This window comes from Aspergillus clavatus, genomic scaffold, assembly GCF_000002715.2.
Source record: "Aspergillus clavatus NRRL 1 1099423829799 genomic scaffold, whole genome shotgun sequence".
NCBI lineage: Eukaryota > Fungi > Ascomycota > Eurotiomycetes > Eurotiales > Aspergillaceae > Aspergillus > Aspergillus clavatus.
In genome coordinates this window covers 630,450-654,491 of record NW_001517100.1, presented here as the reverse complement: position 1 = coordinate 654,491, position 24,042 = coordinate 630,450, and the positions used below count along the sequence as shown (strand labels likewise).

Sequence of the window (24,042 nt, the reverse complement as noted above, 5' to 3'; positions counted from 1 at the left end):
AGTAGAAACATCATTTGAACAGTGTACATTCCCGCTGCCTGAAACTCCACAAAATCAAGCCTCTATTTTGATCTGCCATTGATTATAATCGCCTCTTAACTGAATTTCACTCCCCTTCTCGGCAACACAAATGGAGAGCAACCACACTAGGGAAGCGGCAACATGCGGACCATCGGCCCAAACACTGTAAACGGCAACGGTGGGACCTCTCCCATTTTCAACCTCGCCATAGAATTCCCAGGAAAGGGCAAGGAAATCCAAAACGTCAACATAACCCACAAATAACCCACAAGTGGCGCCCACGTAGGATTCTCTGGGCCAAATCGCCGCTTCCATAACCAGATCACAAAGTCCTCGAGCGTGATCATGGCCGCCTGCCAAGGGAAGAATAGGAAGATCCCAATGGCAATGTCCTTGGGTTCGATGTTGACTGGGCGGGGCATAAGAAGCTGAGAGGCCGCATGCATGACACCAGAGATGGTGAAGGCGAGCCAGAGCTGGGTATAGGAAGAAGCGTTGGTGCCCCGACGGATGCCGAGAAAGTCCACGACGGCGCCGGTGATTTTACTGAGTGACTGTCTTCTTTCAATATAACTTCAAAAAACTGGGAATCGGACGAGAGATCTTGCACCTACACTGCGCAGCATCTGGTGCCAGAACGTTCCCCAGAAGTCTCTGACGGTGGTGGCATACTTTAATTTACCAAATAGGGGTGGCCAGTCCTGGAGCATGTCAGGTCTATATATCATGCAATTGATACATATCAGAACGCAGGGAATTCATACCACTGGCTGACTGATGCCCGTCACAACGGCGAGAATGGAGACGGTGAGGTATTGCATATTGATAAAGAAGTAAGGCCCCAAGCCAAACGTCAGGGCCTTGACGAAGCTCCACGCCCATCGGTTGTCACGGAGATCGATGTACTTGGAATCGAGCGCACCAGCCTCCCCAGTCACCCGATCTGTATAGAAGAATCGGACTGCCATTTGCGAAACGAGATCGGCCATCAAGACAACAACGACCAACTCCGATAGGCGCCAAAGCAGGAAGCGAACCCGGGTCATGCGATCTAGTCCCGGTACCTGAGGCACATTCTTCACCTGGAAACTCCATCTAATGCCCCTAAGATTGAGCAGTAGAGCTGCGGCCCATTTGATCTTGTGCCAACTCAGCGCCGACCAAGCTAGTGGTTCTTTGGGCTTGTCAATGCGCCACAGGTCTGCCTCTGGGCCTTCGGGAGAGGCAAAGACGACCTTTTCCAAGGCAGACAGCCAATGCGGCCAAGCGAGAGCGAAAATATTCGCAAGAGCTGGGTCGTTGGTAAAACGATTGCATTGGGAAATCACTGCTAGAGTGAGGATGGACGAGACGGTGATAAACCTTCGACCGGGTAGACGCCGAGGGCCGCCGAGGATCAGAATCTGAGCTGCTATCAGAAGGAGATGGGGGAGGATGGACCCATTCGCTGGATGAAGGTCTTTGTTACTAGGAGATGCAGGCTCCATGTTTGGCATTCCAGGCCAGGTAAAAGAGCAATTTCAAAATCCAACTTCGGTTGGTTGGACAATGTAATTATGCTACTCTGATATATTGATTTATATCCCTAAGAAGCTCTACGATTGGAAATAGTCCCACAAAATTTGCTTCTATCTGCAATTGCCGACGTCGGCGACCGAGACTAAGTCCCCGTCAATCAATCCACTGACTTCTCCCCCAGGACAGTCTGCATGCGCTTGATGGCCTCCTCCAACCGGGTTCGCTCGAGAGCGAATGTCAAACGCGCCCACCCTTTTTCATCCTCATTCACATGGTACGCTTTGCCGCCACTCACCACTACCCCGGCCTGCTTCAGTCGGTCGATCGTAGCCTTCTCTTGCTCCCACGACTCGGCGTAAGGAGCGAGCCGAGCAAACAGAAAGGGGGCAGAGTTGACTGGTATGTATAGAATTTGATGCTTCTTCAAAAAGTCTGTCATCACTGTGTATGCTTCCCACAGACGCTCCCTGTTGACTTGCAAGAGCTCTGGGAGTCGAGTCGACGTAAGCAGCGCTGTTGAAGCGACCGCGCTGAGACTGGAAGTTTCTGTATTGGAGGCCAGCGCCAAAGCTACATGCATGGCTTCATTTGCTTGCGTGATGCTACATCCCTGGGCGGAAAAGGGTCAAAGTTAGCGCAGAAGAAAGAGTAGTAGAGAAACGGAGTGATAGGAACTAGGACATACCACGCGAAAGCCACTGGAGCCGAAATCCTTGCTTGTGCTCTAGAAGGTGTGGACTCGAGAAAGATCACAGCCCATGCCAGTCACGTCAATCTCTAACGCGGACACAAAGGGCGGCGCATCAGGCAGCTCGGGATTTTCAAAGGTGGAAAGTGCATATACCTCGTCCGAGATATAGTGAATGCCCTTGTCATTACAGAAGCGGATGCAGTCGTCGATGACAGACCGGGGATAGCACTGGCCGAAAGGATTATGCGGATTTGTGAGAAGAAGACCACGGACTGGGATTGATGACTCCTTATACGCTTTCTCCAAAGCCGGGAGTAGCTGGGGGGTAAGAGTGTCGGCTGCCCGTTCCACATGGACGATTATGGGCACGGCAGACGACCGCGCAGTAAAAAGCCAGTCGAATCCATCTACATCAATCAGCATGCTTATCGAGCTTGAAATCATCCTTCGAACTGATAACAAGGCACTCACTCCAAAAGGGGGCAGGAACAAGGATTCCCTCGCCTGGTTCACACATATTGTACAGAACAGTGTTCAGGCAGGTGGCTGCTCCTGGTGCCGTCGCTATATGTGCTTCTTCCACAGGAATATGAGGATGGAAGTATTTATTGAAGAAGGCCGCCAGGGCTCGTATGAGATCTGCATCTCCGGCAAATTCATTGGGATACGAAAGGTGCTGTGTTAAGAGTATTAGATGGGCGATGGTTTGAGGGCATCTGGCAACAGACATGAGGTTTCAATCCCTGTACAATAGCATCTTTCGTCATTTCAATGACTTCATTGCGCATAAGCCAGTTCTCTGCCGTAGAAAGATCAATTCGAGGGGCTGTGGGCTTGGTCCTCTCAAGCAAGGCCGCGCTTATGCTAGGTAGAATTGCATCGACATTGGCAGCACCACGCTTGGATAGACCAGCAGCAGCCATTATTGTCTCTGTATTTTTTTGGTTATGTTTCAAGCCGAACCTGTAGGGTTTTGCAAAGATGTACAGTAGTCATATATCATTCATTGTGCGCCCTTTTGATATCGGTGACTGTCTCGGACCCCGAAACACCAATGTTCTTAGGAGGAAGCCCTGTATCAAAATCATCCAACTCCGCCAGTCTTTCCAGCTTTACTCACTTCCCACTTCAGGACCAGACACAATGCAGCTCGTCATTTTGGCTTCAGCTATCTGTTGGGGGTACCCAGCAGTTATATATGTTTCGTATATTGCATCGCGACTCATTATTGCCTTGTCACGCAAGAATCATGATGTAGCCACAGACGTGTGGTACGAGAAGCAACGCCGAGTAGCGTTTACAGCCATTTTCTGGCTTCAATCTGTGCTATGTGTCGATTTAGTCAGTGCAATCCTGAATCAATATATGTTTCAAATTATGGCGAAGACTGATAACAATGTTTGTAGGGGATGTCTATCGCTGCCACTGGTTATCTGATCAGTAGAAGCGTCCCGTCAGAAGCATGGTGGACTACCAAAGAGTATTTAGTATGACCCTTCCGGTTGCCTCTTAATGAATTACGTCTGACAGTATAGGCATCAACCATTGCTGTGTGGATGTTTCTCGCAGCTGGGCTGCTCCCCGACCCCGATGAGCCTTTTGCGCCATCGTTGTCCCATTGCCACGCTTGGCTGGCAACCTTGACGGTTGAAGTGCTGCAGTTGGTCATGTTCTGCGTCGAAGCAAGCCACCAAACAGGCACCACTAGCTTTGAGCGGGTCCAGGTCGGCCTGGTCACGCTGCGTGTCTGTTTCCAGATAGCCATGGCGGCGCTCTATCTCCAGCCTATGTATGCTTGGTCACGCGTCAAGTTGGACGAGACTGAGCCTCTTCTGAGGCAGACGAGTCTCGAGACACGGGATGCGCAGCATGGGGGCTGGCTGGACTACGTGACTGGATTCAGCACACTTTTCCCCTTTCTGTGGTCCGTCTCTCATCCAATGCTTATCTCTTTTCCCCAACACAGGGAAGCTAAGATTCCAACAGGCCTTCTGACTCTCGCCAGCTACAATTACGGGCGATCTTCTGTTTCTTTCTGCTGCTGATTCAACGAGCAGTCAATATCCTTGTTCCACATCAGTTAGGTCTTGTCGTCGCAGCCCTTGGCTCGAAAACCATCCCTTTACGGCAGGTTGCAGTGTATATCTGCCTGCGGGCACTGCAGGGCCAGCAGGGAGTCATTGGGTCCATTCGAGCTCTTCTTTGGATCCCTGTCAGCCAGTCAACCTACCGCCGACTTACTTCTTCTGCCTTTGAACATGTTCTTTCCTTGTCTCTAGATTTCCATCTGGGCAAACGTATCGGGGAGGTCATGAGCGCGCTTAGCAAAGGCAGCGCGCTTAACACATTTCTGGACGGTTTAGTTTTCCAGCTATTTCCCATGGTGGCTGATTTGTGGATTGCTGCGGTATACTTTCTGGTCAAATTTGACGCCTTTTACTCCCTTATCGTCATTGCTGTCACTTGGATGTACCTATTTGTGACCATCTACATGGCCAAGTACCGTGGCCGAGCCCGGCGCGAGATGGTGAATCGGGAGCGCGAGATGGAGGCTGCCAAGTAAGCTGCACCGAGCTATGATGGCGAGCTGATTACTGATATCGCGATGCAGAACGGACGCCCTTCTCTCTTATGAGACAGTCCACCACAATTCAGCAGTTCCTCACGAGCTCGGCCGCTTTAGCAGGCTCGTGCAGTCCTTCCAGCAAGCTGAGTACTTTGTTTTCTTCTCTCTTAACCTCCTCAACGCCATGCAAAACCTGTTATTTACGGCCGGGGTCGCCATTGTCTGTCTCTTGTGCGCGTACCAGATTTCTGCAGACATGCAAAAGGTGGCCATGTTTGTCACCTTGCTCGCGTATCTCTCTCAGCTTCAGGCTCCATTGAACTTCTTCGGGAGCTTTTACACCCAAGTTCAGAACAATCTCGTGGATGCTGAACGCATGTTGGCATTGGTATGTTTTTTTTTTTTTTTTTTTTTTTTTTTTTCAGGCTCTTCATTAACCCAGATGACCTTGTCAATTACTTACCACCCACAGTTCGAGACAAAGTCGCTCATTAAGGACCGAGACGATGCCATCAATCTTGATTATTGCCGCGGCCGTGTCGAGTTCAACGAAGTCGACTTCGCCTATGATGAGCGCCGCCCCGCCCTACGCAAGGTCAGCTTTGTCGTTGAGCCCGGCACCTCCACCGCAATTGTCGGCGAGAGTGGCAGCGGCAAGTCAACCATCCTAAAGCTGCTCTTTCGGTTCTATGATGTCGCTGGCGGCTCTGTGCGCGTTGATGGGGTCGACGTCCGCGACATGACGGCGGCCAGTCTCCGTGGCCATCTCGGCGTCGTCCCGCAAGATACAATCCTCTTCAATGACACGCTTTTGTACAACCTGCGGTATGCACGCCCAAGCGCCACCATGGACGAGTTATATGCAGCCTGTCGGGCTGCTAGCATTCATGACCGGATCATGAGCTTTCCGGACGGCTATGAGACGAACGTCGGCGAGCGAGGACTTAGGCTGTCAGGAGGAGAAAAACAGCGCGTAAGTGTTCAGTGTCAGAATGAGAGGCGTCTCTCACCAGTTTGGCTTACATAGATTGCGATTGCACGAACATTCCTTCGCTCTCCTCAAATTCTGTTGCTTGATGAGGCCACTGCATCGCTAGATTCCCAGACTGAACGGCAGATTCAGGCCAGCCTGGAGAATGTTGCCAAGGGGCGAACCACCATCACAATTGCGTGAGTGCCATCCCTTCGTTGAGTGTTTCATTATCTCTCCCGGCTCATCAGTTCTAATGAATGCCAGCCATCGTCTGTCCACAATCACCAAAGCGGACCAGATCATTGTCCTGCACCAGGGACATATCGTTGAAAAAGGTACTCACGCGCAATTGTTGGCGGCGGGTGGCCTGTATGGCCAGATGTGGGAGAAACAGACCAAAGCAAAAGAAAAGGAGGACAAAGATGCCGAGGAGAACCGGGATTTGGTGGAGTTCCCCTGATAGTTTGAAATATTTGCCCTTATTTCTGGCCCTAAATCGTGCATTTCAACACTTGCTTTGTCACCTCGGAATCTCCTTCGCAACCTATACCGCATCAAAACTTTTGTTGATAATCAATTTTGCTACTGGTGATAGCCCTTATTGGGATTAAGTCCATGTCATAGTCAATTCCCAAGTTTTGATGATTCGTGACAGGATGGTGATTGTTGGAAGCCTCATACGACCTTTAGACTAGCAGAAATGTTGAACACTCAGATCAATAACCTACAGTAGTGACGATCTGAATAATTATCCATAAGTCAAAATTTCCTGCTCTGAGTAATAGCTACATCGAACAATGGCGTGGTCCTCGAAGTAGAAGGAAGTCAGGCCGGTATGAAGTGACTGTCCTAAATATACCTTTCTAGGCGAGTGAGAATCACAACGAGAAATTCATTAATCCACTACTGTTAATTCATATTCCCGTTTGGCTCGCGTGTCTGAATAACACCATCCTCAGCCTTGGCCGCAACCTCTTCAAGTCCAAAGTCAGTTTCCAGCGTGGGCCGCAACTCAATATGTCTTTCCAACCCTACCAACACAAAGCCGAGCAAGGCAAGCGCCATTCCAACAAGCCACACCGTCCGCAAGCTATCTGTGTAGACCCCGAGAACAGTAGAAGCGTCAGCTCCCAGCTTAGAAACGAAAGAAGTTCCAGCCAGGGCGTAAGCGCCCCCGTGCGCAAGCTGATTACGGACGGTCAGGTCCGACACGCGCGAGACAAAACGGTCAACTTGGTCGTTGAAGACCGCCGCCGGTACTGCCACGCCCCAGACAAATCCAAAGCTACGGAGAAAAGCATACGCCGCTGTTGCAACCGCATTGTCAGTCTCCGGAAGAGCTCCCTGGATGGCAGGGAGAAGACTGGTCAGCAGCAGACCATGCCCCACACCAGCCAAACACTGGAGAACAACCCACTCAGCGCGGGGTGTAGTGGCATTCCAAGTGCTGAAGAGGCCCAGAGAGAGAGACAGGAGCGCAAACCCTGCCAGGTGCAGAGGGCGATAGACGCCGGTCTTTCCCATGATTACACCGCCCAGGATGGCCGACGGGATCAGGCATCCTGTTAAGGGGATCACATCCACCCCGGACATGGTGGTCGATTGACCTTGAACAGACTGAAAGAACAAGGCCAGGAAATAAACAACCCACTGCAGCAGCATGGCGGCCAAGAAGGCCAGAATGTACGCCGTCATGGAGGTGCGCGTGCAGAACAGCCGGGGGGGCATAGTGGGTTCTAAGCAGTAGGGCGAAGTCTCAAAGGCAAGGAAAAGCACCAAGCCAAGTGACCCCAGGATCAGAGGTAATAGCACATGGGACGAGGACCAAGAGTAAATGGATCCCGCAATCACTAGGGCGTACATTATGGCACAGCTGGCCGCGATGAAGATGGCGTTGCCTACCCAGTCGACGCGGGCTACAGCGCGACGCCAGGAGGCCTCTTGTTGATGCTTGACGTTCAAGAACAGGACCAGCGCGACCAGGGCCAGCCCAGCAAAGGGGAGGTTGATGTAGAACACCCACCGCCAACTGGCATGCTGTACTAGGGCGCCCCCAACCAATGGGCCCAGCGAGGTTCCTAGCGCGCACGTAGAGAGTGCAATCCCAACAAACTGGGCGCGTTCTCGCACCGGCACCAGGTCGCTAACGATCACCTCGAGCAGCAGGAGAATGCCACCGGCTCCAAGCCCCTGTACTGCGCGCCCGGCAATCATCATCGCTGCGGAGGTCGAACCGCCACACAGACCACTCCCCAAGGCAAACAAACACATCGAAACGATCATGGGATACCGGCGACCGACAATATTAGAGATCTGTCCAACCAATGGCTGGATGGCTGCCGAAGCCAACGTGTATGCATTGGCGATCCAGACATAGTTCTCCTCTCCGTCTAGCTCCCGAGTGACTGTGGGCAGGGCCGTAGTGATGGCCGTAATGTCTAAAGATGCGACGAACGAGGCAAAGCAGAGCGAGACGAGAACCGCCCAGAATCGAGCTCCACGAATGGCAGTAGAATGGTGCACTTGCTGGCCATTCTCGGCCGACTATATTGTGGCCATGACAAACAGACATAGATTCCCGAGGGCCTGAAAGGACAAGAAAAGACGAAAGCCGCGTCAGCACGGGATGACGGCCATCTAGGTCATTTTTGCCATCTTATCTGGCTGTCTGTCTTTTCCCCTGCAAGGCTTGCAGGGAAAAGGGTATCATCCCCCTCACCCGGTGGCCGAAGAGACTCCAGTTGGCCCCGGGGATTTCGTTAGTACAGTGGGCTAGCCACTATCCCATAAGTACTGTAGGTGCATCTTAGTAAGAAAAAGCCTTTGTCTGATGGGCCAGGTGAGAATTATATATATGATGTAGTGAGAGAGCATTGGTTAGAAAGTAATACATCCTTTTACACCTGATTACCTGACCCCTGCTTAGCCTATGAATAACAAACATCCTAACGAAATCACAAAGGACGGACTACCATCAAGCGGACCGATTGGAAATCTCCCAATAACACGGAATGATGCCTTAGAAATAGCTTATGCGTACTGATCCTCAGCTTTTGATCGGTCCCCGAGCACTTCGGATGCCATTTTGCCCAGGGGGCAAAAAAAAAGGGATTAAGCGCAGGTCACAACCTCTATCTTCTTGTACCTCTCCAGATTGCAGAACAGAATTTTGCGGTCCCATAGGCAAGCACTTTTTCTTACCCTACCAGAACAAAACCAGTGGACACTGCGTCTCCATTTTCTCTTTTCAGCATGGCGTGTGCATCGCCGCTGCTACCCCGGTCGACGCCAGACCAGGATCGGTTGGTGTGGTATTTGGCGTACGGGTCGAATCTGGCCAGTAAAACCTTTCGTGAGGATCGACAGATGTCACCGCAGGCGGCTGTGGCTGTGGGAGTTCCCGGATGGCGCTTGACTATGTCCAGCGCCGGTTTTCCCTACCGCGAGCCTGCTTTTGCCTCCATTGGGGAAGTGCCCCCAGGGGAGTCGTCAACCGAAAAACCAGAAAAGGAGAAGGACCGCGAGATGGCGCTCTACGGGACAGCTTATCTTATAACATGGGCACAATGGATACAGATCATCGCCTCAGAAGGGGGGGGCATCGCCTACGAAGAGGCTCTGCTCTCCGCCCAGCCGATCCAGGAGGCTGATCGACAGCGTTGGGGCGCGACAATCCGGGTCTGGACGCTGGTCAGCACCTTGGAGCGGTGCCCAGAAGCACGGCCTAGTGCGCGCTATATGGTCAGTGATCATCGTCGTCGTCGTCGTCGTCCTCCTCACACTTCTGACTTTAACGAGGCTCCGCCATCTGATTTTTTCTTTTGTTTTTTTGGTTTCTTTTTTTTTTTTTTTCCTTTTTCACTACTAATCCAGCACGATATTCTGTCACCTCACTAACTACGATTGGTATTTAGGGCCTTATTGTGGACGGAGCCCAGGCCGCCGAAATTCCACGCAGCTACATTGAGTACATACAGCGGAAGTACCCGTGCTATCAGCCCAAGTTAGACCCATGGGCCCGCATTGGGGCAGCACTGTTTCTCGCCTTCTGGACACCCCTTCTCAGTCTCCTCAGCATTCTCACACATGCTACGGCGCGCACTGGACCTGGTGAAAATGGGCATGTTCCAGATGGGGTGCGGGCATTGGTCCGATTTGCCATGTACTGCATGTGGTGGGTTCACGATGTGTTATGGGCGGACATATGGGGCCGAGGCGATGGCCTCGATTCATTAGTCCCAGATGCTTAGGGCCAAAATTTGGTATACAGCGTAGCGTGATCATGACGAATTGGCGACTTAAAACCAAGACAGCAACGTCCTCGATAAGGAATTGCGAGGTCAAACAGTTGGATTGGCCCGTGTTGAAGTCTCTGTATTGGTACTAGTTTCTGAAATCACTAGTAATTTCTATGCAATCCAGAAATCAAAGAAGATCTAATTCTTTCTACACGAGTGACTATCTAAGCGATCTATGTACTTTGTACAGATGCTAAGATACGGTAGGTATAGCGAGCGAGATAGCGATCCCGAATCATCCAAATCAGCTAAATTATATCAACACCCCGCTACTGTGCAGCAGCTGAAAGCCTGAAACCACCGTCATTTCAGCTTTGGTCCAGAATATCAGGCCAACCGGGAAGCCTCTTTAGAACAAGCCATTTATTTCTGAAAGACGAGATATTCACTAGAAAAGCAAGACGAATGCACTGGATTAGTGATGTATACCCGTAGGCTACAGATCTTGGTCTACGCCTGCCGTTCGACGACACTTCCGCAGCACTACCTTAAGGTTTCATTGGGGTTGGGTCTACTCCGGTTGACGCCGTGGTTTTGTTAGTACAGCTGGAACTGGCCCAGGAGTCGTGAGTCGATCACGAATTGAGCAGCGCGTCGTACCAGGCTAGGCTCGGTGAGCAGGCGGGCATAGTTGGTTTCTTGTGAGTGCTGCCACACCGTGCGGAGCCATAGCGCCGCGTGCTGGGGGCAGCTCGTTAGCACGTGCTGAACGTCTTGTCGGCCTAGGCCGCAGGGACATTCTGTGGTGGGCATCGCGCCAAACCGGCTGAGGTAGCCCCCAAGGGCAATCTTACTGGTCTGCATCGGAATGACCACTGAGCTGGCTGCGCGCTGAAGCCCCACATGGAGCAAAAGCACGGCCCGGCTCGGGGCTGCAAAGACCTTCCGTAGCGAAGATCCGTGGTCGTGATTAGTCCAGAATTGGTGCCACTCTTCTCGCAGCAGGTGGCGGAGCCGGCGGCGGAGGGATGCATACTGTGTACACAGTAGAGCACCAGCCCCGGTCATCCGCCAGGGGTATGGCTGTCTGCTGCTGCCTTCGAATTAAGGCAACTAGGAGCATGATATTGACCAGAAACCAATACACCAACTACATGTGATCCCGGTGTGGCGTGAGAATAGATAATGTAGTAACAAAACCACCGGGGTCAACCGGAGTCAACATGTTTGTAAGATTTTAGCTCCTACAATCTCCCCACGGTCTCTGGTCATTTAATTGTCCTTAAGCACTCGACATAGTCGATCTCCTGGCATTCGGGTTCCTCTCAAGACGACGTCGAGACGCCTGCAGGAATGCTGCAGTCTGACTGATGACTTGCAGAGCATTTGAAGCGGGACGGGACCCCTCCAATGGGTAGTCCTCAAAAGGGCCTATAAGAGATGCAAAGGGTGCTACAAGCACAGGCCGACAGTATTGCGTGCTTTCAAACTGGGTTCCGCCATTGCCATGTCTTCAATCGCCATGACTGAACAGTTTCGTCCTCCAAATCAGATCCCTTGCTTATAATCCTGGGACCCCGCTGACCATTCTATCACAGACCTGGTTCCTCCAGCAAGCCTGTTCGATGGCGGTCCGCCTGTAATCAGTGCCATGCAGCCAAGGTAGGAAATCGCACGCCGAGTGCGATGCTGCTCGTTACTGATGAGATGAGGACACAGGTGCGGTGTACTGGTGAACGGAGTGGGTGTAGCCGATGCAGCAATCTGCAGAGCGAGTATATCTATGCAATCTCACGGGTTGGAAAGGTCCCAGGAGTCCGCGCGCGCGGGAACAGGGCGTCTACCCAGACCATCCACGATTCAAGGCTGCGTTCGGAGAGCCCTAGTGATACTCATCATCGCCTCCCGAACTCCCGGAGGCCAGAGGAAACCGGGCGTCAGGACATGCGAGAAACTCGGGGGCCTGAAGTTGAGACTCCGAATCATTTGAGATCGGATCGAATCCCGGAGGCTGGCCCCGAACTTCTCTCTCCCCCGTCGACGAGGCTGTATGCTGATTGGTGTGATGTCAGCACTGATAAGCCTGCTAATGGCTTTGAGTCGGACCTGTTCATTCTCCCCAGCCAACTGCTGGCCTCTGACCATGAACCGCATCAATCTCTTCATCTCAACCATGGTAGTCAAAGGCAGTCGGCCTTAGACTCTTTGCACAAAACGACTCCGCCAGGCTCGATTTCCGCTCTACCAGACCTCGACCTTCATACCCACGACGTGCACCAGATGGATCTTTCGCTGAGCTCTCTCGATAATTGTTCCACCAGACGTCGCGCAGAAGGCTCGCCCTCTTACATGCATCACTCCGGCATAGGCTTTCCGGCATCAACCTCCTATGCCGAGCCGGTCGCCCAGTTGGCGTGCGAGAGCGACTGCGGCGGTGGTCATGGTTACCAGAGTCGAACAATCCTGACGTGCACCCGGATCGTGGAATTCCTGGAGCACCGCATCCAGCGCGGAGTCGTCGCGCTGGACGTCGTCATGCACACAAACAAGATGACGCTAGGCGAGATCTCGCGAATGTTGGGCCAAGGGGCGCACAAGGAGCGTCTCAATTGCGCGATGCTGCTGCTCATTGCCGTCGAACAGATCGTGACTCTTTTCGAGCGCAGTGTGCGGCAGGGCTCTGCTGCCGACCGCGGCAGTGGCGAGATCGGGGCCCGAGAGCTCGAGGAGGTGATGCCGGGGGCCGGGGCTGACGGCGGCAATATGCTGCCGCATCTCCGATTCGGGCTGTTCCAGATCAGCCAGGACGAGCAGCGGGCGCTTCGATCGTATTTACTGCAGCGCGAGCTGCAGAGGTGTCAGCGGGTGCTGGAGAACCTGCGCGAGGCCATCGCCCTCGAACCAAATCCCTGTACACAGCTGGATGAGCGGGTGAGGAAGCTATCGTCTGCGGTGTAAGAAATTGGCCAGCTATACGTAATGATGGATGAACTTTATTTTTCCTTTGCAATCGCGGAGGCCGGCATATAGAGACTACATTCCTAGCGCATTCTAACCTAGCAATCACATCATCTTATGGCCGCAACCGCCGGATACGCACGTTCAGTGGGCCCTTATCCCACATCATCCATATCTTCTGCTGAGAATGCCAGTCTTCTGACTCTGGCATCAGTTCCAAGTCAAAGTTCCACAAAAGCCGTGTCAGAACTAGGCGCATCTCGGCATACGCCAGGCTACGCACGCACACATTAGCATCCCGTTCATCTAGGCATCAAATCCCGAGACAGAAGGAAAGGAAAACTGACTTCTTCCCGAGACAGTTCCGGGGACCGTAGGAGAACGGCTGGTACGCCTTGCGTATATCGTGCTGGTACTGCTCATCGCCCAGCCACCGCTCCGGCGCAAACTGAAGTGGACGTGCAAAATTTTGCGCCGATGTCAGGGCTGCCAATTGATTGACGCCGACGATATAACCCGCAGGGACGAAGCGATTGCAGACCATGGCGCCACCGCGGGGTGTTGTACGCGGAAATGTACAGGGAACGGGGGGGTACACACGCATCGACTCCTGTAGCACGGCGTTCAGGTACTCCAGACCCTGTAGGGCACGCATGGTGATGTCCGATTCATGTTGGAATGCGGCATGGATCTCGGCTCTCAGCTTCTGCAACGCACTGGGGTTTTTAAGGAGACAATACAGCGTCCCTAAATATCTGTATCAGCTTGTGCTATTTACTCGCGGGCAATTATCATGAGCGTACCCGACAGAGCAGACGCGGTGGTCTCACTGCCTGCCATAATAAGAATCTGTGCGTTGGCCTCAATCTCCTCCTGCGTCATGCCTTTTTCCTCTGTGGCACGGAGAATGTAAGTCACTAGTCCATAATTAGCCTCCAGGTTTTGCTCAAAGCTGATGCGTTGACAAACTAAAGTCGGGACGAGAGGTTTCCTTTGAACATCGCTCGCGCGCTTTCTTTTGACAGAACATGAATTGGTCCTGTAAGTCCTGGTTCTGCCGTAGTCCCGCCACGGTGAGGATGAGGGTGAAAAGCCCAGGAACGCGTCTGATGATCTGCATGTCCATGACGGACTTGATCGAGGTAAATATCAACTCTATCCACGGATGCATGACCCCGCTGCCCAGACAGCCGAATGACTCGCCAAACGCCAGGTCGCCGAGAATATCAAATGAAGTGAAATTGAACCAGCGGACCATGTCGACAACGCCCGGCTCGTCACAACGACGGCGCAGCTCGTGTATGAGCTGGTCCACGTAGCCCCCAATAATATCCTGCTGGCTATTGAGCGCCTTATCGGACATGGGATGGGAGAGCAGTCGTCGAAAGCGGCGATGTACTGCTAGATTGTCAGTTTTTTTGCCATAGTTAACCAGGGACGACTGACCATCGTCTCTAGCGACAATCTATAAACGGTCAATTAGATGTTACCTATTATCCAAAAGCACACTTACAATGGAGTCTACTCCATTCGGAGCCGGCGGAAAAAATGTCAGATCTTTCTCAAAGCTTTCTGTTCGCTCCCCAGTCCGATGCCCTGATCACTCATTAATCTGGATTCCAACATAAATGATACATATCCTACCGCAAATATCTTCCCATGCCTCCGCCGTATTGTACGATAGCTCATCTGGGGCGATTCGCACGCAAGGTCCATAGCGATCATGCCATTCCTTGGTCTTTTGCGGGAGAATACCTCTCTTGAGATAGTACGAATAGTACCAGCGGGAGGCGCGTGCTAGCCACGGACCAGGATAGGATCGTAATGGGTGCAAATAGAGATTGTAGAAAGTCTTGAGGAGGGCAAAAACACCCAACTGATGCGTCCATCAGTAACTTGACAAGACTTAGGGAGGCTTTTGACCTTACCATGTAGACAATTGTCAGTGTTTCGACGGGAAACAGCATTATGGATCAGACTGCAAAATGAACACCTGTGAATAAGGATACCATACAAGCCGAGGTCCTGAGAGTTACTTATACGTTTTGTACTTAGATCCTTAGCGATACAGACAAGATCTCGGTCTCCGAGGGGCCGCACTCGATCATTTATCAAATGGTCTACTTCTCGCTGTTCTTGCAATCACGGACAGCAACTGCATTAGTACACCATGGAGGCTTTTTGGGAGCACATTAAAACGCTATATTGGCCGTATATGGCTACTCTAGCTGCTATTGTTCTGGCCGTTCGTCTCCTCTGTCGGCGACAGCATCCAATCCCCATCGTTGGCAGTCCAAATGAGCCTAATTTTATGGCTGCTTTGAAAGAAGGCGCACAACGGGTATACTCTCTCGTAAAATTTCTGTGTGTTAAAACTAATGTCAAAAGTATCCCAACTCTTGCTTTCAGATCCCAACCCGCGACATCCCAACGGTGATCGTGCCGCTCAAAGACCTCTCCACCATTGCCTACGCGCCGGAACATACCTTGAGCTTGGGCCGTGAGGTTTACGAACGTCTGATGGGTAGATACACGAGAATGCCTAAGAGCCACCACTTGGCCGAGTTTGTGCGTGCCGGTCTAACCAAAAACGCTGTGAAGAGCGTGGCGCTGCTTCAAGCGGACGCCGAGTGGACCGTCTCTTCGCAACTGGGCCAGATACCGCGTATATCTGTATCGCATAATGGTCGCACTTAACAATGCTAACGAATGGGCAGATTGGAAATCGTTCTCACTGTTTCCGACGCTGGTCAAACTTGTGTCTCTGCATATCAGCCGCTCTTTCATCAGTCCGCCTCTTTCTAGGGACCAGGCATGGGTTAGTATATGACCGACTGCGTTGACATGCTCCGCAAACTAACCCAACTCACAGATAGACCTCACGCTTGGTTACACCATCTCCACAGTCACAGTGGCCGCTAAGATGTCGAACACTCACTGGAGCCTGCGGCCGCTTCGCGGCCTTATCCTTCCCGAAAGGCGAGAGATGAGCCGGCAGTTCCAACGAGCAACGGCGTTGGTTAAGCCTATTTTAGCGTCGCGCCTAGAAGAAGAAGAAGTTGAGCATGGCGATCTGATGCAGTGGATTATCGACCACTATCCCGATCAAAAGGACGACGTAGTCCTGCACACTCAGCTACAGCTAGAGGCTGTACAGGCGGCTACGTATAACCTTGCGTTCCAGGTAGATCAGTCTGTCTTCTTTCGCAGAATTCGTATTCGTGGTACTGAACATGTACAGCTCATCCATTTCTTCTACGATCTCCTGGTACATCCAGAGTATATTGAGCCCTTGCGCGAGGAGATTCAAACAGTGTCGGAATGCTGCGGCGGACGCTGGACCCCGAGCGCGCTTGCTAATCTCCGCAAATGCGACAGCTTCCTCAAAGAGTCGCAACGATTGAATCCAATTGGTCTCGGTGAGTCTGCTTTGTGATGAAAATAGAAATGCCTTGTGCTCTAATTTATTTTGATACCCCAGTGTGTTCGCGTCCAGTGCCAGGAGCTGAGGCAGAGAGGGCCCTTTCTCAATGGCTGATGCGAGCTGCTCAATGCGGTCATGCTGTACTACCAAACGCAGGGGAACTTGACGTCCCACAGCCTGGCTTAGGCGGGTGACCAAAAGCAGCTGTAGTAGCGAGTGGCCACCCAATTCGCGGAAGCTAGAATAGGTGTTCAGCCTGGTATCGGGGGCCAGCCGAAGGACCTCCCGAAAGGCGTTCCCCACCGTCCTCTCCAAAGGGGTGTGCAACGGACGACCCATGGCTGCGGAAGCCCGTATACTCATTTTCGCAAGCGCCTGATAGTCCCGCTTCCCCGCTTTGGTGGTCGGGAAATCATCAAGGGCGACAATTTTGCGCGGTGTCGCATAAGGGGGTAATATCTGGGTCACGCGCGCCGCAAATGCATACACGTCAACTGAAGCCGGCAGAACAGCAGCAATGAGATTATCACCCTGCCGAGTGACTGCCACGGCTGTCACTGCTGGTACCGCTCGTATCATGCGGGCTTCCAAGTCGTCCAGGTCAAGGCGAAAGCCGCGCAGCTTGATCTGGCGGTCAGAACGACCAAGGCAGACGGCCTCGCCATTGCTCGTCCAGTAACCCCTATCTCCGGTGCGATACATGCGCTCACCTATTCTTCGGATCGGATCGGGTAGAAATCGTTCAGCGGTCTGTTGGGGCATTCCGATGTACTCGCGGGCAACTTGGACTCCAGCTATGTATATTTCTCCAATGACACCGGGAGGGAGAAGCTCCTGCTGTCGATTCATAATATATAGCCGGGTCGAAGGGTTTGGGGGGCCTATTGTCACTCGCTGTTGCCGCAAGAGGCGCTTGATTGTCGCGCCACAGGTGCCCTCCGTCGGACCGTACATGTTGTAGAGTGTTTTGTGCTGGGCCCATTTATCGACGACCTCTGTCGGCACGGGCTCTCCGACGAGATATACCTAACACAGCGCGTCATCTATCAGAATACTTGTGCAGCAACGACCAAGTATAGGAACGACTCACAGTAGCCAATCGGTGGAAATCTGCCGGATCCAACACGCGAGCCATTGATGGGGTGAGAATAGCCGCGTCCACATCATGCAGATGCGCAAATGGATCTCCACCGCTCTGCAAAACCAGGGAGGCACCGTAGCTAAGTGCCGAAAAGATCTCGTGGATGCTGCCGTCGAATGCAACGGACATGATCTGCGCAATGTACTGGCCCGGTTGCGCAAAGATTCGCACTTCGAGATCACGTTGAAATGCGACCAGCCCTTCGTGTCTACACATCACCCCCTTGGGCTTTCCCGTTGAACCGGAAGTAAAGCAAAGATATGCGTTGTCGGCGGGACGGGGCAAGCGGCGGGGGGCAAGGGGCGTCTGGTCGCTCTCAAGAATTTCCGCAATCACCAGCACATGTTCACAGGCCGAGGGCTGCAAATGCTCATCTGCTTGGCTAGGGACTAGAAAGACAGCAGCTCCTGACGCAGCGAAGATGACATCTCACGCCTCTGGAGGAAGAGCTGCATCTACGGCGCAAAGAATTCCGCCAGCTTTCAGGATGCCCATCACCCCGACAATCCAGTGGATGGAACGGTCTGCGTGAAGGCAGACAACATCACCATCAGAAATGTGATTGCGTAAAGAGGCTGCCACTCGACTGGCAGAGGCATCTAATTCTTGATACTCTAGTTCATGACTGCCTTTTCGAAGCGCAATGGCGGCAGGATGTCGCGACGCAGCAGATTCGAATAGCGTCACTAAGTCGTCCTGGACCACAACGGCCGTAGTCAGCCCTGAATGACAATTTCCAAATGCCATCAAGGTCTCCAGATCACCACAGCCAAGCATCCCCTGCAGACACTCTTTTACTATCTGATGTGGGCGGAGGAGAAGCTGCAGGGCACGGTGAAAGTAGTTGCTGATCCGGGCCATATCCCCTGCGCTGTAACGAGCCGTATGGTAGACGAAGCGGGCCGCTCCATTTGTCATAATATTGATGCTTAGTGGGACGTCCATTGTCTGTCGAGTGTATGGCGGCTCCAGTGGTAATGGACCTTCCGGAAAGTCTGGCTCAGGCACTTGCAATGCCATCGCCGAGGCAAATGTTCGAGAATATCCGTTGTCCAGAGTCGTCCACTGGTACTCGGCCAATTCGACCACCTGACCGAAAAGGCTCCAGAGGCAGTCACGTACTGACTGCTTTTCATCGAGCTTGATGCACAGAGGCAGGGTGTTGATCAATGGTCCAACTACCTCGTCAATCCCATGTAACGGGAGATTGCGTCCAGCCATGACCGCCCCGAAAACCACCGAATCTGAATCCGTATAGAGACTGAGCACAAACGCCCACGCTGCATAGTAGAAAATAGCTGGTGTTACTCCAAGCTCCTGGCTCGCAGTCTGGAGCCGTGTCTGTGAGATGTTGCTGGCGATAATGACTTCTTCGCTCTCGGTCGGTGTCGTTGATACGGGATCCTGCTGCGGTTCTGGCAAGAGGGGATCCCCCTGAGCCTGTTGAAGGAGTGACGCCTGCTTGGACCAGTACTCGTCACCCTCGGCCTTATGTGTGCGCCGCCACATGTTGATTTGCTTCTCAATTTGGGAGAACGACGGGCCAGGGGCGATGGACAGTCCGGCAACGAGCCGACGGACCTTGTGAAATAATAACATGGCGGAATAGCCGTCTACCATTGCGTGGTGAACGGTCCATATAATAGTGCTTCGACCATCACTGGTACCCTCGTAGCATTGATGGATCACGGTGAAGGAGGAAATGGAACTTTGAACAGCCACGGCTTGCATCTGTCTCTGATACTCAGCCGCTGTGTCTACAGTGAGTTCCGTCCACATAAATATTTCTTGCGCTTGTCCTGGCATTAAAAGAGTGGATGACTGAAAAATTGGTTCTGCTTCGAGGACAGCCTTCCACGCCTCCTTGAATCGTGGAATTATCTTTGTCGGGTAAGTCTCGTAATGGTGGATGATGTTCGTTCCTGGGTTCTTGAGGGAGCCGTGTAAGAGGGAGGCCTGCATCTCACTCAGTGGGTCGGTTCTACCCATGTCTATTAGAGCATCGGATAAGAGAAACTGAGAGGTCATCGAGCTGTCCTCATCGGTCGTGGACACGTCGCTCGATGGCGGCGTGGAAAGGCAGGGAGACGATGTGCTCGATGATATAGCGCCATTGTCCGAAAATTCTGGGGGTAGTTGACCATCTGATTCGGATTTTGACGGCAGCAGCAAACCATTAAACAGTTCATTCAAATTAGAGCAAGAAAGAACTTGGCCAACAGATAGAAAAATGCCCTGTTTTTTGAGGCGGGCCACCCAGTCCACTGCACTGAGAGAATGCCCACCGTTCTGAACGAAGCTCGCATCAAGGTTGAGTGCACCAGGGTTCACCTGCAGTACCGCACACAACTCTTGCAATAGGTTTTGCCATATCATGTTTGCAGAATGAAGATGCTGATCCGTTGTTCATGAAGTCGAGCTGTAATGCTATTGCTCACTGGCATATATACACCAAACTGCGCGTGTCGGATAAGTGGTATACCCCGGCTTCTTGGATTACCCAACTAATCGCATGCTTGGGGGAAAAAAAGAAAGAAAAAAAAGAAGAGAAAAAACAGCTCGGCAGCCGAGATACGCCTAGGACTCTCATCCTCTTCGGAACGGCGGTCGTCGGAGAGGCTCAGTGCCGATGCTGTGGTGCAGATTGGTCGTTGTAATAGCACTGATCGGTCTGTTCAGGTCTGTCAGTCATTTCATAGATTGAAAGCTATAAATGCAGACTGTTTGGTTTGAGAGAATGTCAAATGTGATCCGCCTTAGTCCCTGACGGTAATGGAAGTCCATAACCTTTTTCGTATATTGATGACATATCATGCTGCTAGTTGATGAAACCGTGAAGATGTCAGTTATATAGTATAGTAGTCAGTCTTTTCTAACCCAATATTGTTGTCTCACGTATTTCAAGCAAGATGTAATCACTTGAAAATTCAAGATATCAACCTAATAACTTTTCTATTTGCTGTTCATGCATTCGACTTGCCGAAATTCCTTTGGAGAGTGTGTTTTCATTCGGGAAATTTGAACATCCTGTCCAGTTGAACCCATAGTTATAGCGTATGAAATCTGATATACATGCATCTCTAAATGGAACAATGAAAACCAGAGAGGTTATGCTTTTAATAGACTCGGCAGCGTCAAAGACCTACGCTTTCATACCCTCAATCTCCTGTCGTTCCAGGCTTGATCTCTGCTCTGGCGTCATCTCACTGTCCTGCATTGCATTTTGATGGATCCCCAACACCGCGGCTTCCCCTGCTGTAAAAGTTCCAAATACATCCTCCTGATCAATTTCTCCAAGTCCACGGGGCGGAAAAAGCTTGTTGATCAGGGTATTTACGATCAACGACGACAACAGGCCGTACGGGAACCCCAGCGCATAAAGTCGATCCGCGCCCACCGGTACGTGAATAGTAGGGCGAATGCTGTGCAGGAATCCCGGCAGCAGGGGTACCCATCCGACCAGCCACGGAAACACGCTGCGCCAGTTCATCCCCATGGTATAAAAGTAGACACCGTCTGGCCGGGCGTGGTATAGATCTGACAGCTTGAGACGTCGATCACGAATGATCCAGTAATCACTGATGTGAATTCCACAGAATGGTGCCATAAAGATGGAGAAGGACGAAATTACGCCGACAAAAGTGGTGGCGGAGGCGAGGAGCTCCCAGGGGCAAAGAGCGGTGGCAAGTATCAGGCCAACAAAGCATCCTCGCCGGATGTTGACGTATTTTGGGAGGAGCCCAGAGAGGTCCATTCCCATAGAATAGCCTATGCCACGATTATATATTGGGTGTGCTGGTTTTCGATTTAAAGACCTACCGTTATCCACGACATTTAGTGCAAGCTGCGAGGTGACAAGCCCCAGCCCAGAGAAAAATGCTGCAGCACGAGAGGTCGAGCTATAATCCCTCTCCAACCACATGGCGAGAATGGTAGGAGGATTCCAAAGGGCTTGTCCGTAAATGGCCTGGGTAGCAGAGCTGGTGAGACACCCAAAGAGAGGCATAATCGAGCCTATGATGACGAACGTGAACCACTGCCCAAAGACCTGATCACTGGGCTTCCGGGCAAATCGGGAAAAGTCCATCTGACTTGCTATTCCGAGTCAGCCACCTACCGATGACACTTGGCGCCATTCAAACTCACTCAGGGCAATTGAAAGAGTCCCTACCACTGTGGTCACTGCCTGCATAATTCCAAACCCCAAGGCAGCACTACCATGCAGCTGCGAGTTCTGGTGAATCAGGTCTCCTGCACCGTGGGCCCGGGACAAGGACCAGATCATGATTCCCAACAAAGAGGCAAAAGAGACTGCATTCATGCCGATCATTATTCTCTCACTTCTTTCCGGTCGTCGGTACAGTACTGGAATTGATATGATATTGAATATGGCCCACCCGATGATTTGCTGGGTCGTGACATGGGCTGATATGGGGAGGCTATTCTTCATCCGATAGAAGGAAGGAAAGATAGCGGCCAGGATAGCAGTCACACATAGTCCACCGGTATAGGATTGAAACGCGAAGCCAACAACGGAAAGCCCGATCCGAAGTAAGGTGGGAAGGAAAGCGCCCTAGATCACGTCAGACTGAGAGTTCCGCATCAAGAAACGGCAATGCTCACAAAGACCCCCCATATCACCCTGGAGTAGACTGGAAATCCTATGTGCCATTCGGCTCCAATGTAACCGATCAGGATCGCGACAATCGCCGCGATGATTCTGCCTAGGATGACAGCGACCATGGTCTGCCAGACAGACAAAGATGAGGCCACCAACGCGCCACCCAGCTGCCAGTTGGTCAGACTCAGCTGCCAAACCGACCACCAGCCGATAAAAGTCAGGGTTGACCAGGTACGACGAGATGGGGGCAGCGGTCGGATATCATCGTTGATCCAAACCGAGACAGAAGACTTGCTCTGCAACGAGAGGGTGAGAGCGTTGTGGAGATGGCTTAACATCGTGCCGTAGCGAAATGCAGTCATGATCCTGGTGTTTTGAAACGATTTCCTTCTTGTTTTTTTTTGTTTTTTTTTGTTTCATCGAGGTGACATCGACTCAAAAATGAACAGCATCTATCAACCCTAGTATGATAAACAGACCTTGGTTGGCCGAAGTCGCGATTCCCGGTCACCGAAGGCTCTTGTCGGACCTTCACGTACATTTGCCACACTGATATCAAAGTAAAGCAATCCAGCCGTTCCTGAGATATTGCGTTCAGAGTAGTGCGAAGGTTCTGCTGTCGGAATATTATTCCAAATGTCGAACAAAATTCATCTAGGCATCGTGGGTCTATCTGCAGATCCGAGCCACTGCACCAACTACATCCATAAACTGCCATTGACAACTGCGCCACTGAGAGAACACTATGAAATTGTTGCACTATCCATGTCGTCCACTGAAAAGGCTGTGGCAGCAGCAGAAGCTCACGGCTTGCCGCGCGAAAGAGGGTATGCCAGTGTCGGCGACCTCGCCGCAGACCTGGAGGTTGACCTGGTGGTGGTCTCGGTCAAGGTACCACGACGCGCTGAGCTGGCAATGGCTGCTATCAATGCCGGTAAGGCCGTCTATATTGAATGGCCCTTTGCGTCGAACCTAGAAGAGGCCGAGGCCCTGGCTCGACGAGCCCGTGAACAACACGTGAAGAGCATGGTCGGGTTGCCTACCAGACTCTCACCGCATGTGTTGAAGGTGTGTAGCCCGTTCTCCGATTGACTGTAGGCTCTAACACAAGAGCGGTGGTCAGATGAAAGAAATTATTGAGTCCGAGTCGCTAGGCCGCATCCTGGCCACTACAATGTTGGTCACCGATGACCTGTTCCTAAAATTCCACGCTGACAAGCGACACTCCCATGATAAAGCAAATGGTAAACTATGAGGAGTCGCTGCGGCATAATTCAAAGGCTGATTTATCATAGGAGCCAACATCGTAACTATTGCCGGCGGCCATCTTCTCGACGCCATGGCTTTTCTGCTGGGCGAGTTTCGCATTCTTCACGCGCAGACCAGCATGCACTTCCCAAAGCCAATACTGAAGGATGAGCAAGGAAATCCTAAGAGGGGCCGCTTCAATGACGCGCCGGACTCATTTTCCCTGCTCGGCCGACTGGGTGACGCGGATATCCCGGCTTCGGTGTGCATGTATTCGCATCCCCCTGCGAGCCCTAATCTGTTCCAGTGGATCATCACGGGAGAACAAGGGTCTTTGAAGCTAGAGGGGCCGAGCTTGATGATCCATGCGATTCCGCCACGGCTCTGGAAGACAGTAGCGGGATCGAATGCAGCCAGCTGGGAGGAGATTCATCTGGAGAGTACGACAGCCCCTGGAGCCGAATATGTGGCCTGGATGAAAGATGAGAAACAGCATATCGTGACTTTAGACGAGGCAGTGATTCGATATCGTATGGTCGATGCTATTTTCAAAAGTGCCGAGTCTGGTGTGGCGACTACTTATAGTTGTGTTGTGTGATACTATCTTAGGATGAGTTATGTTATGTTATTTTAGAAGTTGGTA

General features: G+C 52.0%; 10 protein-coding genes across 10 annotated transcripts, besides 6 other annotated features; 4 read left to right on the top strand and 6 right to left on the bottom strand.

The window, feature by feature from the left end:
* Positions 1-146: 146 nt before the first annotated feature.
* Positions 147-1,508, bottom strand: ACLA_066780 (wax synthase family protein; the record flags this gene model as incomplete). The annotated part of the gene is made up of 3 exons (XM_001272467.1): positions 147-575; positions 636-722; positions 786-1,508. The coding sequence occupies 3 exons, from the start codon at positions 1,506-1,508 to the stop codon at positions 147-149; spliced, it is 1,239 nt and encodes a 412-aa protein (XP_001272468.1).
* Positions 1,509-1,696: 188 nt separating this feature from the next.
* Positions 1,697-3,153, bottom strand: gliI (aminotransferase gliI; the record flags this gene model as incomplete). The annotated part of the gene is made up of 5 exons (XM_001272466.1): positions 1,697-2,149; positions 2,225-2,263; positions 2,309-2,637; positions 2,702-2,906; positions 2,959-3,153. The coding sequence occupies 5 exons, from the start codon at positions 3,151-3,153 to the stop codon at positions 1,697-1,699; spliced, it is 1,221 nt and encodes a 406-aa protein (XP_001272467.1).
* Positions 3,154-3,639: 486 nt separating this feature from the next.
* Positions 3,640-6,229, top strand: ACLA_066760 (putative ABC heavy metal transporter; the record flags this gene model as incomplete). Its single annotated transcript, XM_001272465.1, has 7 exons — positions 3,640-3,717; positions 3,766-4,154; positions 4,217-4,789; positions 4,842-5,184; positions 5,269-5,769; positions 5,824-5,966; positions 6,034-6,229. The coding sequence occupies 7 exons, from the start codon at positions 3,640-3,642 to the stop codon at positions 6,227-6,229; spliced, it is 2,223 nt and encodes a 740-aa protein (XP_001272466.1).
* Positions 5,190-5,218: a microsatellite.
* Positions 5,191-5,218: a microsatellite.
* Positions 6,230-6,678: 449 nt separating the features above from the next.
* On the bottom strand, positions 6,679-8,303 carry ACLA_066750 (putative MFS multidrug transporter; the record flags this gene model as incomplete). Its single annotated transcript, XM_001272464.1, is given in 2 exon segments — positions 6,679-8,207; positions 8,225-8,303. 2 exon segments carry the CDS (start codon positions 8,301-8,303, stop codon positions 6,679-6,681), a joined length of 1,608 nt encoding a protein of 535 aa, XP_001272465.1.
* Positions 8,304-9,021: 718 nt separating this feature from the next.
* Positions 9,022-10,019, top strand: gliK (gamma-glutamyl cyclotransferase gliK; the record flags this gene model as incomplete). The annotated part of the gene is made up of 2 exons (XM_001272463.1): positions 9,022-9,510; positions 9,684-10,019. 2 exons carry the CDS (start codon positions 9,022-9,024, stop codon positions 10,017-10,019), a joined length of 825 nt encoding a protein of 274 aa, XP_001272464.1.
* Positions 9,519-9,541: a microsatellite.
* Positions 9,582-9,628: a microsatellite.
* A 675-nt stretch (positions 10,020-10,694) lies between the features above and the next one.
* Positions 10,695-11,033: a mobile genetic element.
* Positions 11,034-13,080: 2,047 nt separating this feature from the next.
* On the bottom strand, positions 13,081-14,932 carry ACLA_066730 (cytochrome P450; the record flags this gene model as incomplete). The annotated part of the gene is made up of 7 exons (XM_001272462.1): positions 13,081-13,240; positions 13,313-13,712; positions 13,769-13,882; positions 13,935-14,366; positions 14,475-14,561; positions 14,610-14,841; positions 14,894-14,932. The coding sequence occupies 7 exons, from the start codon at positions 14,930-14,932 to the stop codon at positions 13,081-13,083; spliced, it is 1,464 nt and encodes a 487-aa protein (XP_001272463.1).
* Positions 14,933-15,135: 203 nt separating this feature from the next.
* On the top strand, positions 15,136-15,662 carry gliF (cytochrome P450 monooxygenase gliF; the record flags this gene model as incomplete). Its single annotated transcript, XM_001272461.1, has 2 exons — positions 15,136-15,306; positions 15,354-15,662. 2 exons carry the CDS (start codon positions 15,136-15,138, stop codon positions 15,660-15,662), a joined length of 480 nt encoding a protein of 159 aa, XP_001272462.1.
* A 445-nt stretch (positions 15,663-16,107) lies between these two features.
* On the bottom strand, positions 16,108-19,906 carry gliP (nonribosomal peptide synthetase gliP; the record flags this gene model as incomplete). Its single annotated transcript, XM_001272460.1, has 3 exons — positions 16,108-17,415; positions 17,480-17,912; positions 17,964-19,906. 3 exons carry the CDS (start codon positions 19,904-19,906, stop codon positions 16,108-16,110), a joined length of 3,684 nt encoding a protein of 1,227 aa, XP_001272461.1.
* A 766-nt stretch (positions 19,907-20,672) lies between these two features.
* Positions 20,673-22,513, bottom strand: ACLA_066700 (nucleobase cation symporter-1 family protein; the record flags this gene model as incomplete). Its single annotated transcript, XM_001272459.1, has 4 exons — positions 20,673-21,298; positions 21,350-21,625; positions 21,677-22,103; positions 22,154-22,513. 4 exons carry the CDS (start codon positions 22,511-22,513, stop codon positions 20,673-20,675), a joined length of 1,689 nt encoding a protein of 562 aa, XP_001272460.1.
* A 274-nt stretch (positions 22,514-22,787) lies between these two features.
* On the top strand, positions 22,788-23,997 carry ACLA_066690 (Gfo/Idh/MocA family protein; the record flags this gene model as incomplete). The annotated part of the gene is made up of 3 exons (XM_001272458.1): positions 22,788-23,219; positions 23,275-23,395; positions 23,447-23,997. The coding sequence occupies 3 exons, from the start codon at positions 22,788-22,790 to the stop codon at positions 23,995-23,997; spliced, it is 1,104 nt and encodes a 367-aa protein (XP_001272459.1).
* Positions 23,979-24,032: a microsatellite.
* Positions 24,033-24,042: the final 10 nt, after the last annotated feature.